The sequence below is a fragment of the Theropithecus gelada genome, chromosome 17 (assembly GCF_003255815.1).
Source record: "Theropithecus gelada isolate Dixy chromosome 17, Tgel_1.0, whole genome shotgun sequence".
NCBI lineage: Eukaryota > Metazoa > Chordata > Mammalia > Primates > Cercopithecidae > Theropithecus > Theropithecus gelada.
The window spans coordinates 82,703,828-82,719,204 of record NC_037685.1 but is presented as its reverse complement, the minus strand read 5'-3'; the positions used below and the strand labels follow the sequence as shown (position 1 = coordinate 82,719,204).

Genomic DNA, 15,377 nt, shown 5'->3' with positions numbered 1-15,377 from the left:
GCATGTGATCTTGGATGTGCCACTGAAACTCTCTGTGCCTTGTTTTCATTTGTAAGGAGATTAAAACAATGCTTGGCACATAGTAGGTGAAGCATAAGTATTTGTTAAAAGAAAATATTCTTTATTTCACCCTCGTTACAATGCTATGAGGACTATATAGTTATGCTCCTCTGTAGAGGGGAAACTGAGGCTCACGGAGGTAAAGTGTCTTTTCTGAAGATGCCTCAGAGCTGAACGTGGGCCTTCTGACACTCTATCCCAGTTCTCACCTTGTGTCTGCATCCCTCTCCCGCCTCTATAGGTGGCCCTTCTCCTGAGGCCAGCAGTGGGTGTGAGGTAGTACAGAGAGCGTGGGTAAGGCGAGCTACAACCACCTCACCAAGCAGCCTGCATGCTCTTGCGCTACTCCTGCCCCAGGCACCACTAGAGAAAGCCCACGGCTTTTGCACTCAAAACAGAACCTGCTTATCGTAAAACGGAAGCCCTGGAAGCAGGCTGCATGAGAGTTTAAGACGAACACGAGTCCCGTTTGTGGAAAATCACTTTCCCCATCAACTTGGCTATATGAAGGCTAACCACCCTGGCTTCACTACTGCCCCACTTTGGACCCATCTCACTGCCAATGTCTGCAGTCCTTGGAGGGTGCACAGGGCTGGGGAAAGAAGGGTCTTCTCTGCGTGTTTTCAATCTAAGTAAGTGATTCACGCACATGGTACAAAACTCAATGGCACAGAAGGCATTCAATGTAAGCTGGGTCTGTCTCCCGCCTCGGCTCCCCACTGCCAAAGTTCTGGCCAGAGGCCCACGCTGTGATTAGTTTCTTGTGAAAGGAAGGAAACCCCTAAATCAAATTGATTTGTTCGGTAGGAAGTTGGTTCAGATGGGCAACAGACAGCCCTGGGGCGAGCCAGTCTGTAAAGGATGATGGGCACCAAGGGACACCGGGAGGCAGCCGGAAGGACCTTTCTACACGGTGAGTGTGTCAGCTGTGGAGTGGGGAGGAGGGCAGACTGGTGTCTACCACGTAACTCTTCCCTGGGCTGCTGCTCTCCTCTGCTAGAAGTGAATGCCAGAAAGCAGTCGCCTTGGGTTTCTGATAAGGCTTTTGTGATAGAGGCTGGGATGCCATGACCCGCCCCCCACTTCTTGTCATTAGGAAGAGCTCAGTTCCTTAATCCATGTACAGGCAGGGTCAGCACCTGTGCATGGTTCACACTGAAAAATAAGGATCAGCATCAGAGACCTTCTTCCCCACTCTCTGCCTCATCCTCTCTTCCTTTTTGTTCCTTTCCCTTTGCTGTCATTTCCATTCCCCACCCCCAATTGCCCACTAAACATGTACATGAATGGTGCCTGACTTCCTATGAGTTTACAATTTATAGTTATTCATCTTATTAACTAAGTGGCTTTGCCAGGTAAAATATTAAGGTACCATTACCATTATGACCTTGTCTTCCATGATCTCATTGGCAGCTGGTGTTGCCATGACAACTTGGCTAGAGGAACTGGTATGAGCTTCAGTGGAAGGCGATATGAACACTGGTGTGTGTGTGTGTGTGTGTGTGTGTGAGAGAGAGAGAGAGAGAGGATACAGACTTCTCATCATGTATATCTGTTGTGCAGAAAGCCATGGATTTCCACACCTTCTGCTTCTCCTTCCAATGTGGTCAAAATTAGCCTCAGGGATCTAAATCAATTGGAAGGGAACTCTGGAGGATGATTTCTTTGTTTGGCTTTTTGAGTGGCAAATTGGAACCAGGAACACAGAAGAAATATTTTAGTGGCTTTCCACCCATGGGAAATGAAGCAATCCTACCCACTTTGACGTTTCTCTTAAAAGCACCCTGGGCCTAACTTACTTAACATCCGTAATTTTCTTATTAGATGTATAGAAAGTTGGAGCTAAAAGGAGCCCCGGATGTCACCTAGTCTGGCCCTTTTTTTGTTCAGATGAGAAAAAGTGAGGCCCAGCGGCTGACTTGCCCCCATTTAGTATGGTGCAGCAGGGAAGGTGTGGACTCTCGAATCGTACTACCTGGCCTCAAAGCCTGGCTCCACCGTGTATTTACTGTGACCTGAGTCAAGTCATGTAACCTCTCTCTGTTTGTTCATCTATAAAATGGGGATGATAGCAAGAGTAACCATATGGATCAGTGTGAGAATTAAGTGCTATAATCCACAATGCTTGGCACACTTTAAGCCTTCTATACATTTTATCACACGGGTCACACAGGGAATAACTGGCAGAAATTGGATTAGAATCCAGCTCAGCTGACTCCAGTTAAACCGGAAGATTCCTCTATGAACTCCATACTGCCCTTTGTTTCTTTGTGTGTGTTACTTGGCATCCAAGTGAGAGCGGAAGCTCATTTTGAGACTGGGGTTGGCTTTTCCTAAGACCTCCTCTTTAAATGTGTATAATGTATACACGAACTACCTCATGGATGCTTGATTGGAGGCTAACACTGGACACCTCATGCCCTCATTGGAACCTTTCTTGAATGTACACTGTGTGGCTGTAAGCATAGGGGAGAAAGGAATGAGAAGAAAACTTGAGGGAAATGAACACTTCTGATCACTTCGTATGAAACTAAGCTCTTTATAATGAATGCCTTTAATCATCACAACCACCCCACGCGGTGCGCATATTCATTCCCATTTTACACATGAAAAAACCAAGACTGAGGGCGTATGCAGCATGCTCAGGTTCACCTGGCTAATGCAGAGAGCTGGGTTTCCAGCCACACTTTTACTTCAAGGGGCCGCTGACACCCTCCAAGAGACGTGGTGGTTCAAAACTATTTCTCATCCCCGCTCTGTGAGCCAAAAGCCTATTTCCTGAGGTGGTCAGAGAGATTCAGAGCAGACTGACACCTTTTCCATCACTGACACAAAGAGGAGTGTATTAAAAACAATATGTAGCCCTGGGGATCTAAAATTTGGCTTTTCCGAGCCAAATCGGACAGGCATTGAACGTCACACGAGGCTGGGTGGTTTTACAAAACGCCACTTGTTTAAATTTCATCACTCTGTCAGGAATAACAGCAACGTAGTGGAGCCTCAGAGTCCTGTTCAGAGGGGCGAGCTGTTCTGGGGAAATTTATTTCAAAAGTTATTCTGAAGTAAAACTTGCCCACTGAGGGGTGAGGTTGGACAGTGATCCTATATCCTAGGTAATGAGGCTATGAAAGCAGCTAGTCTCTGTTCAGCTTATGTAAGTGGGACCCAGTCTCTGGGCGACTTGGGTAAACCGGTATAGAATTTAACAGGGTGACTAGCAGTGACAGCAGCAGTAAGACCCCCATTTCTAATGTGGCGTTAGGGCTGGAGATTAGATGTGGACAGGGGTGTCTGAGTCCTACATAGCGGGGCTGGAAGGGGGCTGGATTACTAGTCTGAGATCTGGGTTCACGCAGCAACCACACTTTTTTACTCACACTGTTCATTTGGGCTTGGGTGGAAGGAGGCTGATGAGGATTTGGGGGAAATCAAGGGGCTCTCCCTGGCACTGCATGAAGTCGCAGAACCAGTGGCAAAAGTTCAGACTTTGGAGACAATTACTTCTCGGGTGGGAGCCCCAGCCCTGCCTCTTGCCTGCGATGTCGCCAATCTGACTGCGCTTGCTGGAGACGGGATATGTGGCAGGGCACTGCATCCCCCAACACATGTAGGAACTTAGAGAATGCCAGTTATTACAATAACCCTTAACACCAATTCGATGCAGAAGTCTTTTAAATATCGTAAGCCTCGTCGTTTTATTCCACATGGTTTTCTAGGTAACCAAATTCTCGGAGGTGCGTTACAGGGCCATCTTCGCATCCCGGCCATGCCCAGCAGGACGGTGTTCTCTAAACGGCACTGATGCCCGATTTCAACCCCGAGGAGACTGCGGACCTCGACTGTGGCCCCCACGAGGGCCGGTCCGCCCTCACTCCACCCTCTGAGGCTGGGGCGGAGTCGACCGGCCGGCCCCGAGACCCCAAGCCTTCCTTGTGGAGCAAGGTCCCGGAAGCCGCGGCTCTTACATAACCGGGATGATGTAAGGGCGGGCCACTCCCGCGGGGCGGGACCGGGGCGGAGGCCGCGCCGGGAGCGCGGCGGGGCTCGGCGTGCGGCGCGCCCGCCATGTCCCTGTACCGCAGCGTCGTGTGGTTCACCAAGGGGCTGCGCGAGGACACCAAGTAAGGCGGCGCGGCGGGGCGCGGGCCCCGGGCTGTCACGTGGCCCGCCTCGGCGCGGGCTAGCGGGGTTGGCGGGGACGCGCCCGCGGCTCCTTCGCCGTCTCGCTGGGCCGACTAAGCGAGTCCAGAACGACTGGGGCGCCTGCCCTCTACTGGTCCGCGGCTGGGCGTGGGGCGGTCGCCAGACTCCAGCCCCTCAACGCCCGCGACCGAGACTGGCGCCCGAGGGGCGGGACTGTGGCGCGCCCAGGCCCAGGGCCGTCCCACTGACGTCAGGCGGCCCTGGAGCCAACGAGACTCCTGGGCGTCACCTCGGCGCCCTGCGGGGTGTGCTCCTGGAAATGTCTTCGTGGTGCTGCTGGCGGCGTCAGATAGGGCTGGATCTAAGTCGCTAGCCCAGGCTCTGTCCTCGTACCTTTGGGTGTGTTTCCTTTAAGAAGATGCGGCACCTGGACTGCGACCTTTGGCTCCAGCTGGAACTTTCCAGCCTGGGTCTCCAGCCAGTGTGGCCGTGCACCCAGTGTGTGCTTCTGGGGAACAGTGCGTGGTGCTTTTGTCGCCCCGTGATCACGCTCAGTGTGCCCTAGTTGGCTCTCCACCTCATTGTTGTTTTAAGAGGTGACAGGTTCCTGTGACGGAGGACAGATGGAGGTTTTCTCTTGGAATTGATTAGGCTAACCGTTGGTTCTCAACCCTGTCTGCACATCAGAATCACTGGGCGAGAATTAAAAGTACCCAGTTTTCAGGCCCCCGTCCCTACAGATTCTGAGTGAGTGGGTCTGCACAGGTGCCTGGACTGGCGTTTCATCCAAATCCCCCAGGTGATTCTCACCTCTGAGAGGCTTCTCCCGTCACTGAGGCGTTATCAGTTCCCACGGCAACCTGGCCAGCATTCCTAGGGGAGGTAGGAGTTGCAACTCCCTTCTCTTCACCCCACATCGTTTTGGGGAAAGTTCAGCTCTGCCTCAGGAGCCCCTGCTGCAGAGAATGGTGGGGAGTGTAGCCGTGCGCCCTGTCCCACTGTTTTTAGGGGAGTACAGTGGCAGCCTCTTTCTTTCAAAGGGGTGTCCTCTGGCAATGACCATTAATTGCTGGATCTTTCCACATTACACAGCATGAAAGCTTGCGTCAGTTTCCAAGCCGGGGTGGGCCCCAAGGAAAGCAGGCTGTAAAAATCTCTCTGAGGACTCTTTCTCTCTGTTACCCCACCTTGAGGGAAGGTAGAAGTGAGGCCAAGGGGCCCAATTCACCACACATTGGTGGGGGAAGGGAGGGGAGGGGAAGGCGGCTGGCAAAGTTAGATGGGTTTTCCTGCTCTTGTGGATTTAGTGAATGGGATAGAAAAACAACAACCTTATTTTGACTTCAGTGTGAGAGCGCAGAGTTAGAGTTTACAGCGTTTCTCTTGGCACAAGGATTTTTATAAAGCCTCCCTTTATTGGGCTCCTAGGCAGGAGGATCTAATCACTGTTTCCTCAACTTTGCTGAACCTAATAATTCCCTGGGGCAGTTTTAAACAGACTTCTAAACCCTGGGCAAGTGTGGATGGGTCCTAAGCAAATTCCATATTTGGGTAAATTGAGGGTGTGGGGAGACACGGATACCTGCCAGCTTCCCCCTCCCCATCCCTGTCACCTCAGGTTCAGGAAACAGTAAGTACAAATGCCCTCTCAGCTTGAATCAAAATCATGGGCAAGGCACATGAAACCGCAGGTTGCCAAGCAAGCAGTTCTGAGTCAGTAGGCAGGGCATTTCCAACAGGTTTCCAGGTGATGCTGATGCAGCTTGTCTGGGGACTGCCCTTTGGCACCGAGGCTGGGTGTTGAAGAATGGAACACCCAGCCTTTGGCTTCATCACCTACCTTCTGGTGACTTTGGGAAAGTCATGTATGTGTGTGTTTGAAAAAGAGAGACTGATATCTAGAGTTTGTGAAAATAAACTGCTTCCCCAGTAAGGGGCAGAGTACATAAAAGACAAGTCTTTTTAACAACAGATCAGACCAGGATGGAATTCTTGTATTAAGACAAGATCCAAGGCAGAGGACAGAGGGCGGGGACATGTCCTGCAGGCCAGGCTGATAACTGCCCGCCTGGCAGCACTCCCGGCATGGAGTTTGAGGAAGAGGTTTAACCCAGAGGAGCCACGCTCAGCAAACATTCGGATCAACGTGGAACCCAGAGGCTAATGGCCCCTCTGGCTGGGTATCACAGAGAAAAGCCTGTCAGCTTCCTGCCCCTGGAGAAGGGCTTTTCAGGCCTATTCCCTGTGGACTGCTTTTTTTCTGGCTCTATTGTATTTGCAAAGTTCTCACTCATTCCCCACAATGCCTCCTCTTAGCTAAGCCCCTATTCAATGACTCAGGCCCTTGCCTCTACCGGAAAAGTCTTTCACAGAGATTCCAGGGCTCACGTCTGTGTATGGGGGGAAAAAAATCTTCCAGTTTCCTCTTTGTAGTTTAAAATGCTCTCAAAGTCCCTACTGATTTGAAGACTTGGGGGCCAAATGGGCTCAAGTTTGAACAGGGAAGGTGCTGTCATTAATAGTGATAATAATCATGTCGTCTGGGCGTGGTGGCTCACACTTGTAATCCCAGCACTTTGGGAAGCCGAGGCGGGTGGATCACCTGAGGTCAGGTGTTCAAGATCAGCGTGGCCAACATGGTGAAACCCTATCTCTACTAAAAAATACAAAAATCAGCTGGGCGTGGTGACAGGCGCTTATAACCCCAGCTACTCAGCAGGCTGAAGCAGGAGAATCACTTGAACCTGGGAGGCGGAGGTTGCAGTGAGACGAGATTGCGCCACTGCACTCCATCCTGGGCGACAGTGTGGGACTTAGTCTCAAATAATAATAATAATAATGTCAACTGCTAATTATTGAGCTCCTAATATGTTCCAAGTGCTGTCATAAGTGCCTTACACACAGCATCGCATTTAGGCTGCCCAAGAGGTATCTCATATTATTCCCTCTCTGCAGATGAGGAGATAAGAGCTCAGAAAGATTAAGTCAACAGAAGTTTGCACAGCTAGTAAGAGGCTGAGCTGTGACTTAAATTCAGGTTGTTCAGTCCAAGCCCTTGTTACTGATATTTTTTAGTTTCAAGTCAACCTTTCAGGAAGGCTTTGGAAGAAGAAGTCTTGTTTGCCACTCGCAGCAGAAGCAGTGGGTAGGGTGTTCTCTAAGCTGCCCTGCGTGTTCTGGTGAGTTACAGATGGTGAAAACAGGAACATTTTTCTTGTTCTCTTAAGAACATCTGGCTTGACTGAAACAAGTGGCAATGCCTGCCCTGTGGCAATGACTTTCAAACCAAACCCAAGCTCATAAACATCCTTTGGCCACTTCCCCGAGTTCCAGAGCATGTAACTGGCAGTTGTGCTGTACCAGGGAATGGGGCAGGAGGCCAGCTGTTAGCTACCCGTTTGTAAACAGGTCCTGTGGGAGGGCTCTCAGCATGTGTGGAGCCTTGCGATCAGAGTCCTGTTCTGCATTGCAGGGGAAAAATCTCTTGACTCCATGCGTGAGAGATATAAGTAAGCTCTGAGACCCCAGCCTGCCTGTACGTGGGCAGAGTCTGCCCTCTGGGCCTCCTCCTGCCAAACTCACCATTCTGCCACCACTGCCCTCAGCCAATTTCATAGCCGGGAAATACTGGAAGGGTAAAGGTAGGGAAGTATCGCAAAAGGAATGGGAGAAAGAAACAGTTAAGGAACTCACGGTTGCATCTATCCAATATGATGTCTTTGTGCCAATCAGAAAAAATACCTCTTCTGCAATATGCTTTTCTGCCACCTGCCAGAACATTATCATAATGCAGATACAAATCTCCCATCATTCTGATCCAAATGGCACTCCCTAGAGCTGTTCAGTGCACACCCTGTGTCCCTGAAGGAGCCTTGGCTTCCTCTGATGGGTGCGGAGCTTAAATAACTCCACCGTCCTCCTCCTTTATTCCCTACTTGCAAATCTCCCCCATTTCTCCAAGTAGGCAAGGATATCTGTCCTGCAGTGCAATAAGCATAATGCAGATGGTCTCCTAAACTTCCCGAAACCTGCCCCCCACAAAAGGGAAAAGAGCAATTCATCTGTGAAGGGATTTTTTTCTTTTTGACACTCCCCAGGATTGGGGCAGTCAGAGGAAGACAATTTGGATGCCAAAATGTTGGAATCTCCAATATTTTCAAAAGTTTGGGAAGATCATGGTCCAGGAAATGCAGGCCCTGCGATGGTGGTGTTCATGAGAGCAGGGAGGGCGAGGGAGAAAGGAGTTTCGTGATGTGTTGGGAGAGGCAGAGACAGCAATAATGCCACCCTAGAATTAGGCCTTCTCCTTCAGGGGTTTATGTTCCCCTCTCCTTATAGCTGGTCTTCCCGTGGGTCTGCTGTTTCTAGGAGTGGCTGTGAATCTGCGTCCAAAGACTTTGTCCCTCATGACTTGGAGGTCCAGGTTCCTGGAATAGTCTTTTTGGTCACTGGAGGAAACAGCAGCATTGGCAAAGCAACTGCCCTTGAAATAGCCAAGCGAGATAAGCAGCTGCTAACACGTGTGTCCACTGAGCCCCACGGCCAGACTGTGGCCAGTCCACACGGAGGAGGGTACCCTGTGTCACAGGCAGGTCAGGAAGTCCTGGACGACGATCCCATGGTTCTGGGCACAGCTGCCAGCTTTCTGAGCTTTGAGCTAGAGGTGGCTAAAGCAACAGGAGCCCTTTCCTCAACACTTAATTAATTCACAGGAGAGCTTGGGCCCTGCCCACATGTCCCAGTGTTTTCTGATTAAGAACAGTGAGGGGCTCAAGCAAACCCTGGACGTCAGAATTCCCAGTGGAATTTAATTTAAAAAAAAAACGTGGACACCTGGTCTCTCATGTCTTCTCAATGAGACTCTTCTGGGGTTAGAGACAGGGAGGGGGAGCCTCGGAGTCCACCACAATTTGGACATGGATGGTAGTTATGAACCAATGCCCCCAAAATACCTGGAGAGAAGAGTGCATTGAACTGACCTTCCTCCTTGCTGGGGTCCAGCCTCCAGGGCTAGGGCAGCCTCCCGCTTCCCTCCCCTAACCTTGACTATAAAGAGGCGCTTCAGGTGCCCTGTGGAGTCTTCAGTCAGCAGAAGTCTTCCTCATGGTAAATGCCAGAATCTCCTGCATGAGCTCCATGATCCTGGGTCACCAAATGGCTCTGCAGTGGCTGGAAGAGTTTGCTGCATCTGTCCAGAGCCTCTTCTGGAAAAATGGATGTTCCAGCAGAAGATGGGGAACTAGGTTGTGAATTTATCGCTTTTTAAGATGCCGAAGATGTTTTCTTTTTTCCTCTCTTTAAATCCAAGTTAGGCATTTTTCAGGGGACTGTTATATCATTTGAAGCTTTATTTAATTATCTGCCAAGTCAGGGAGAGGATTAATTGCATCTTAGCAGCTGGGAAGCACTCTGAAGTGTGGAGAGGAGGAGAGAGAAGAGGGGCTGGTGTTGTGGTTAGCCTGTAGCCTCCCATGAAACAGACCCCATTTAATCAAGTGGGTGATTTTTAGTAAAGAAAGCAGACTCCATAATGATTTCTTCTTAGCTGCCACGGCGAAGGCATTCTGCTTTAAATTGATCTTGATTGATGACGGTGTGGCATTGGCTGGGATAATATGAGGGCTGCTGATGGATTCAACATTCAGTCAATACGTGAGTCCCTACTACATGCTAGGCAAGTGGTTCTCTACTTTGACTGAACGTTACATCACCAAGGGAGCTCGTAAAACTTACCCAGGCCTGGGCCCATCGCCTAGATCTTTAAAAGCTCCCTAGGTGAGTGTAAAGTGCAGCCAGGGTTAACACCTCTGGGTCAGCTACTATGCTAGATGCTAGGGAGGCAGATGTGACCCAGATCAATGTTTCTTATCCTTGATGTGTTCAGGCCCTCAAAAAATCAGGATGTTATCCCAGAGGCACTGTCAGCACAGACAGACAGGAAGGTTCCAGTACCTCCCTCACGATCGCCCTTGCTGCTCTAACTCTGGGAACCACCCATCTAGGTTTAACAGAGGAGTGTCAATTGTGAGCTCATATGTCTTCATTTTTCATTCGGAAGACCTGGTTTCTGTAGCTCTCGCTGTAACTCACAGATGGTTTCATTGAATTCCACCAGATGGCACAGTTCACCTGGTTTGTCGAGATCAAGCCCGAGCAGAAGATGCCAGGGGTGAGATCATCCGGGAGAGCGGTAACCAGGTGAGCAGCTCCTCAACCCTCCTGCTGGGTTTCCTCGCCTCCACGGTCAGCTGTGAGGAGGCTGGACTCCTGCCCACGTTCCCTGGGTTGACGATGGCCTGTGTTTGTGCTTCTGCATTGGAAGCAGCCTCAGCCAGCAGAGAGCTGGGCCCTGCTTTTGAGTGGCTAGGTTTGACAAGAGGATAAGTGGGGCACTGAGGCTTGACTGCATGGTCCTGAGCTGCCTGTGAAACCAGCAGAGGCCAGCAGGCAGAGGCCCATTACAGTGGACAGTGATAATTCCAGGCTCCTCACCCCAGAGGGAGCCCACATCAGTGACACACAGCAAGGGTCACCGGGGTGCCATGGAGCCATGCGTTGACCCGATGTCTTCTAATTAAGAGAAGCACCAGCAGTGTTTGGGTCTTGATGAGAGCTACTTTCTGACATGGGCTTTCAGAGCTGCCTCACATTTTGTGATCTTTCTCTTCCGAAAGAGCTGGAACCACAATTGGCTACATAATTAGTGGGGCTCGGTGCAAAATGAAAATGCGCGACCCTTGTGTAAAAGTTATTTAGAATTTCTACACAACAAAGGCAGAACATCAAACCAAGCTTGAGGCCTTTCCAGTCGCAGGGCCTGTGCAGCTGTATAGATCGTATTCCCGTGATACATCGTGCAGCCATGAGGCTGGCCCTGGATGGAAAACCCTGACCCCAGAAAGGACCCTCAGTCACCATGGCTGGTCGCTCACTGTCACTGAAGAATGCCCTCATTCCATTTTCATTCCATTCCCACCTCTTCTCTAGGAGACCCCACAATTGGAGAGCCCGTAGGAGGGGAGCCAGGGAGGGACAGACGGTACCCACCCTCAGGCATGGACCCTAGCCAAAGAGAAGCATGCCCCTGTCTAGGATGGAATATTTTGCATCAACTTTGAAATAACATTTTCACACCAAGTGTCTGTTCCTTTCCCTTTCTCGTGGAAATCCCCAGTCTCGTGCCATCAGGTGCCTTACAGAGGCTTAGTGCTGGCGGCGAGTGTGAGGGTCTCTAAATCTTCCTCTAATGTCTGCAAGTGCTGCTGCGATCTGCGGGCTGCGGTTCTCGAGATTGAAAGCTGGCTGTCTGCCTGCTGATAACTTTCAGTGGTGCTGCTGCAGGATGCAACAAGAATACTAATCTCAGGCCGCGGGCAGGAGGAGGTTTGCCTGGATTCCAGCCCTCTGTGGTGTGGGCCACAGGCTTTAAAAAGTATATTTAAATGGAAAACGATGATAATATGGATCTGTTTGTAATATCCAGCCAGGCTTATATCCAATGCCACCATCTTTAGGAGGGGTAGAGAGCTGACAAGGGGAGCAAGCATGTTCCTGCGCTGGGGAGAAAGCGAGCCCTTGCCTGCTGCCCCCCTCACCTCCATACAGACACACTTGGTGGGATTTGAACGCACACACAGGACATTCACTGCTCTCTTGGGTTTATAAGTGGCCTCCAGCACTCACAGGTAGAGCGTCCAGGATGAGGGTACCTGTCTGCTTATGCCAGTGTCTGGTTTCCCTGACTCAGTGTCTCCTCCAGGCTCTGCCAGGGATCAGCTGCGCCTCCCTGCTTATGAAGAGGCCCCACTTCACAGCTGCTTCTGGTCCGCCTTTGGTAGGCAACCCACACACAAAAGCATGGTATGCAGGACGGAGTTGGGCACTGATACGAGTCCTGGTTTTGCACTTTCTGGCCTGTGAGCTTGGGCAATGTTCTTAGCTTCCCTGAACCTTCACTTCCTCATTAAAAAATAGGGGTAACTTGACTTTTTTAATTCGTTTTTTAACGTGTATTTAAGGGTGAACCGTATGCCAAGCAGCATGCTGGGTGCTGGAGACACAGTGATTTGGACAGACCCAGCCCCTGACAGTCTTGTGCAGGGTACAAGTGATTAACAAGCGGTTTCTTTGAAGTGTGTGTGCCTGCCCTGGGCCTGGCCTCTGTGCTCTTTGTCACAGTGGGGGTGCATTGGGGGACAAATAGTATGAACCCCAAGGTATGTGTTTCTTCAGTTCCTACAACCAGATAGCTTTTGGCTGGGTTTGGCCAATGGCAGGTATTAGAGGAAGGTTGGTAGGTGGAAGGAAGTGGGGAATTGAGAGATACTGGCTTCCCTGGTGATGGCTGAATCTCCTCTCTGGTTCTTCCTTCTGGTTCCTGGGCTCAGGCCACACTGCATTCTCCCTTTGTTCCTTGAGCCTAGGGCTGGTGGTAGTTTCCTGTTGTTACTAATCTCTGCGTTACTTCACCAATCGTGGTTGAGTTCTCACCTTCCTTAATCACCTGGGAAATCAATCCCTGCATTCAATTCCCTCTGTTGAAAGAGGTGTCTGTTAGATGCTACTGAAATAACATGATAAGGGCTACAAGATGGGAAGCTCAGGGTATCCTAAGAACAAACAGCTCTCGATCAATAGAAGTAGCTACTGTTATTGTTGTTGCTATTATCATTATTGTTTATACTAGGATTATTACCACTCTCAACCTTACATTCTCTGCTTCAAGTTTGTTCTGTTTAATCAGTGCTTAGGCCCTGCTTAGTGGGAGGTGGAAGCCTGCAAGCCCCCAGAAGCAGAAGAGATGTGTGGTAAAGCTGTGAGGGCACTGGAGCAGCTGGTCCTGCCTGCATGGTTGGGTGAACATCAAAGAAAGAAGGTCCCTTGGGCAGGAGGGTCAGGGTGAGGTGTGCAGCAGGGCAGCTTAGCCAGGGAGTACAGGCACCAGGTAAGACTCAGGGTGATGTAGGGATCTCAGCTGCTTGTACACGCTGGCTTGGTAATATCAGGCGTTTGGCCATATAGAGAGGTGAATATCATGCCGAAGTGATCTTTCAGAGAGGTTATGTGTGGCCTAACCTTGGGGAAAGGAGTACTGGTTACTGTAGGGCAGACTTCCGGCTCACCAGTCCACTGGACATGATGCTCCCAAAGGGCCTAAGGGAGAAACAGGCTGGACCTTTCTCCCCAGGCTTCTAGTTGCAGTTCAGCCGGGCCTTACTGCCTGGCTCCAGACTTTTGTCTAGCAGTTATCCCCAGGGGCAACATTCAAAACAAACAAACAAACAAAAACCCTTCTATTTTATTTATTGTTTTTTGAGATAGGCTCTCACTTGGGATTTTTGAGATAGGCTCTCGCAGTTGGGATTTGTCTGATGTCTTTCTCATGATTACACTGGAGTTACGGGTTTTACAGGGAACGATCACAGAGGTACAGGTGCCTGCGCAACGTGTTTCAGTCCTGCAGGCTTCCTGATGTGGCTGGAAGGTTCTGTGAAAGCACTTATGTCTTGTGGGGGATTAACTCCACCAACGTCACACGCCACGATAAAAAACGGGTTTCTACTCCAGCTCTTCCAGGCCAATGTGATTTCTAGCTTCTTGAGAATGGTTGGTTTAGCTTCCCAAGACCTCCGTGGTTTTATGAAATACCGCCTCATTTCTCCAGAATGATTTCTACTTAACAAAGCACCTCCATGCACTGTTTACCGTGCTCATTGCGGGAACTGCTCTGATTGGGGGATCAGTCCTCATGATGTCACCTCATGAGTCCTGGGCCACACAGCTGCTATAGATGGTGGCTCATCTGCAGAAAGGGTCCCAGCTTTTTTGTTTTGTTTTGTTCAGTTTCAGTAACCATGCTTTGTCACAGTGGGGACCAGTGGCTGCTAAGGTGAGCCTTCTCGTTGTGTGGCTCTGCAGATTGGGACTTTTACACACATGCACCTGTTTCCAGTTCCTTCTCCTGGCCACAACAGACTGCTGGCCTTTCCTTCTGGGTGCTTTGTGGCCTCCTGTTTTGCCTCAGAGGGACACAGATGATTTCCTTCCTCTTTTCATAGTGCTTCATGTCACCAGCCCCGTGGCTGATCTGTCTAGGACAGTGATTGTCTCTTCCCTGCTGCTACCTCCTTTTCACTCTGAGACATCTCAAGCACTTCCAGGAAGCTCAGAGAACTTGTGGAATGTTTCAAGCAGAATTGGTTTTAGTTCACTTGAGTTTTGTTGCTGTTTTAACCTGGAGTTTGTATATATGTTAACACATCGCTTTCTGGTAGGAGGGAATTTTAGGGTGGTTGCAGACAAGGCCTCAAAATGGAAGGATTAGGTGTCTAGACTCAGTTTGCAGTCGTTGGTACAGGCTCCCGGCTGACTCAGACATGACTCAGCAGCCTTGTACGCTCTGGCTGGGTGAGGGCCTTCACAGGCATTTTCAAAGAGAATAGCTCTGTACAGACAACGTTTTTCCTATCCTTTGAAGGCAGAGGAATATCCAGTTGGGCCAGGCTTAAGCTGAATGTGGTGTTCAACCTGACTCGACTTTCTGAGTCATGAAAATGTGGAGTTGCTTCTGTCTCGTTTGTCTCAGGTGAAAAAACAATATGTTTTAAGATGAGTAGAAAGAAATTCTGACTACAGCTTTGGGGTTTATAGCTCAATTAATGGGGAAACTCAGGCAGGGCACGGAACTTCCCCACTTTGTCAAAGGAGTTGTGGCTCTTGCTCTGATTGTCGTCTGCAGGTTCAGCGCTTACATGCCTGCAGCAGCAGGAATTTCTGCCTTGGGTTAGTGATAGGTCACATATGTCCACTGATGCTCAGAGAGGGCACCGTTGCATTCACTGGATGCCAAGAATGCAAATTTGGACTTTGGTACTGGGTACAGAGAAAAAGGTTTAAACAGCCAAGGTCCGTTATTCAACTACCATGGCTGTGACTGTGTAATACCATAAGGAGAAAGGGCGCATTAGACAGTGTCCCTTGCTCACGGAGTTCTAAGTCTCCTGGGGAGGTGGCTGTGTCCAGTGATAACCATGATACAAGGCAGAGATTGAAAAGTGTCATGACCAAGGACTAAGGGTCACAGCAGAACTTACCATCTTATTTATGATGTGCCTAAGATACTGTCTTAAGAGCAAAATTTTGACAAAAAAAAAAAAGATCAGCGGCAGGGAACT

The 15,377-nt window shown here is 49.9% G+C and overlaps 1 protein-coding gene across 1 annotated transcript in view; it reads left to right on the top strand.

Moving 5' to 3' along the window:
- The first annotated feature begins 2,581 nt into the window (after positions 1-2,581).
- Positions 2,582-15,377, top strand: part of DHRS12 (dehydrogenase/reductase 12) — a 36,040-nt gene continuing 23,244 nt past the window's right edge. Inside the window, 3 exon segments of the mRNA XM_025364361.1 lie at positions 2,582-4,181; positions 8,572-8,723; positions 10,319-10,401. Coding sequence (XP_025220146.1) covers positions 4,126-4,181; positions 8,572-8,723; positions 10,319-10,401 — 291 coding nt within the window. The 5' untranslated portion in view covers positions 2,582-4,125.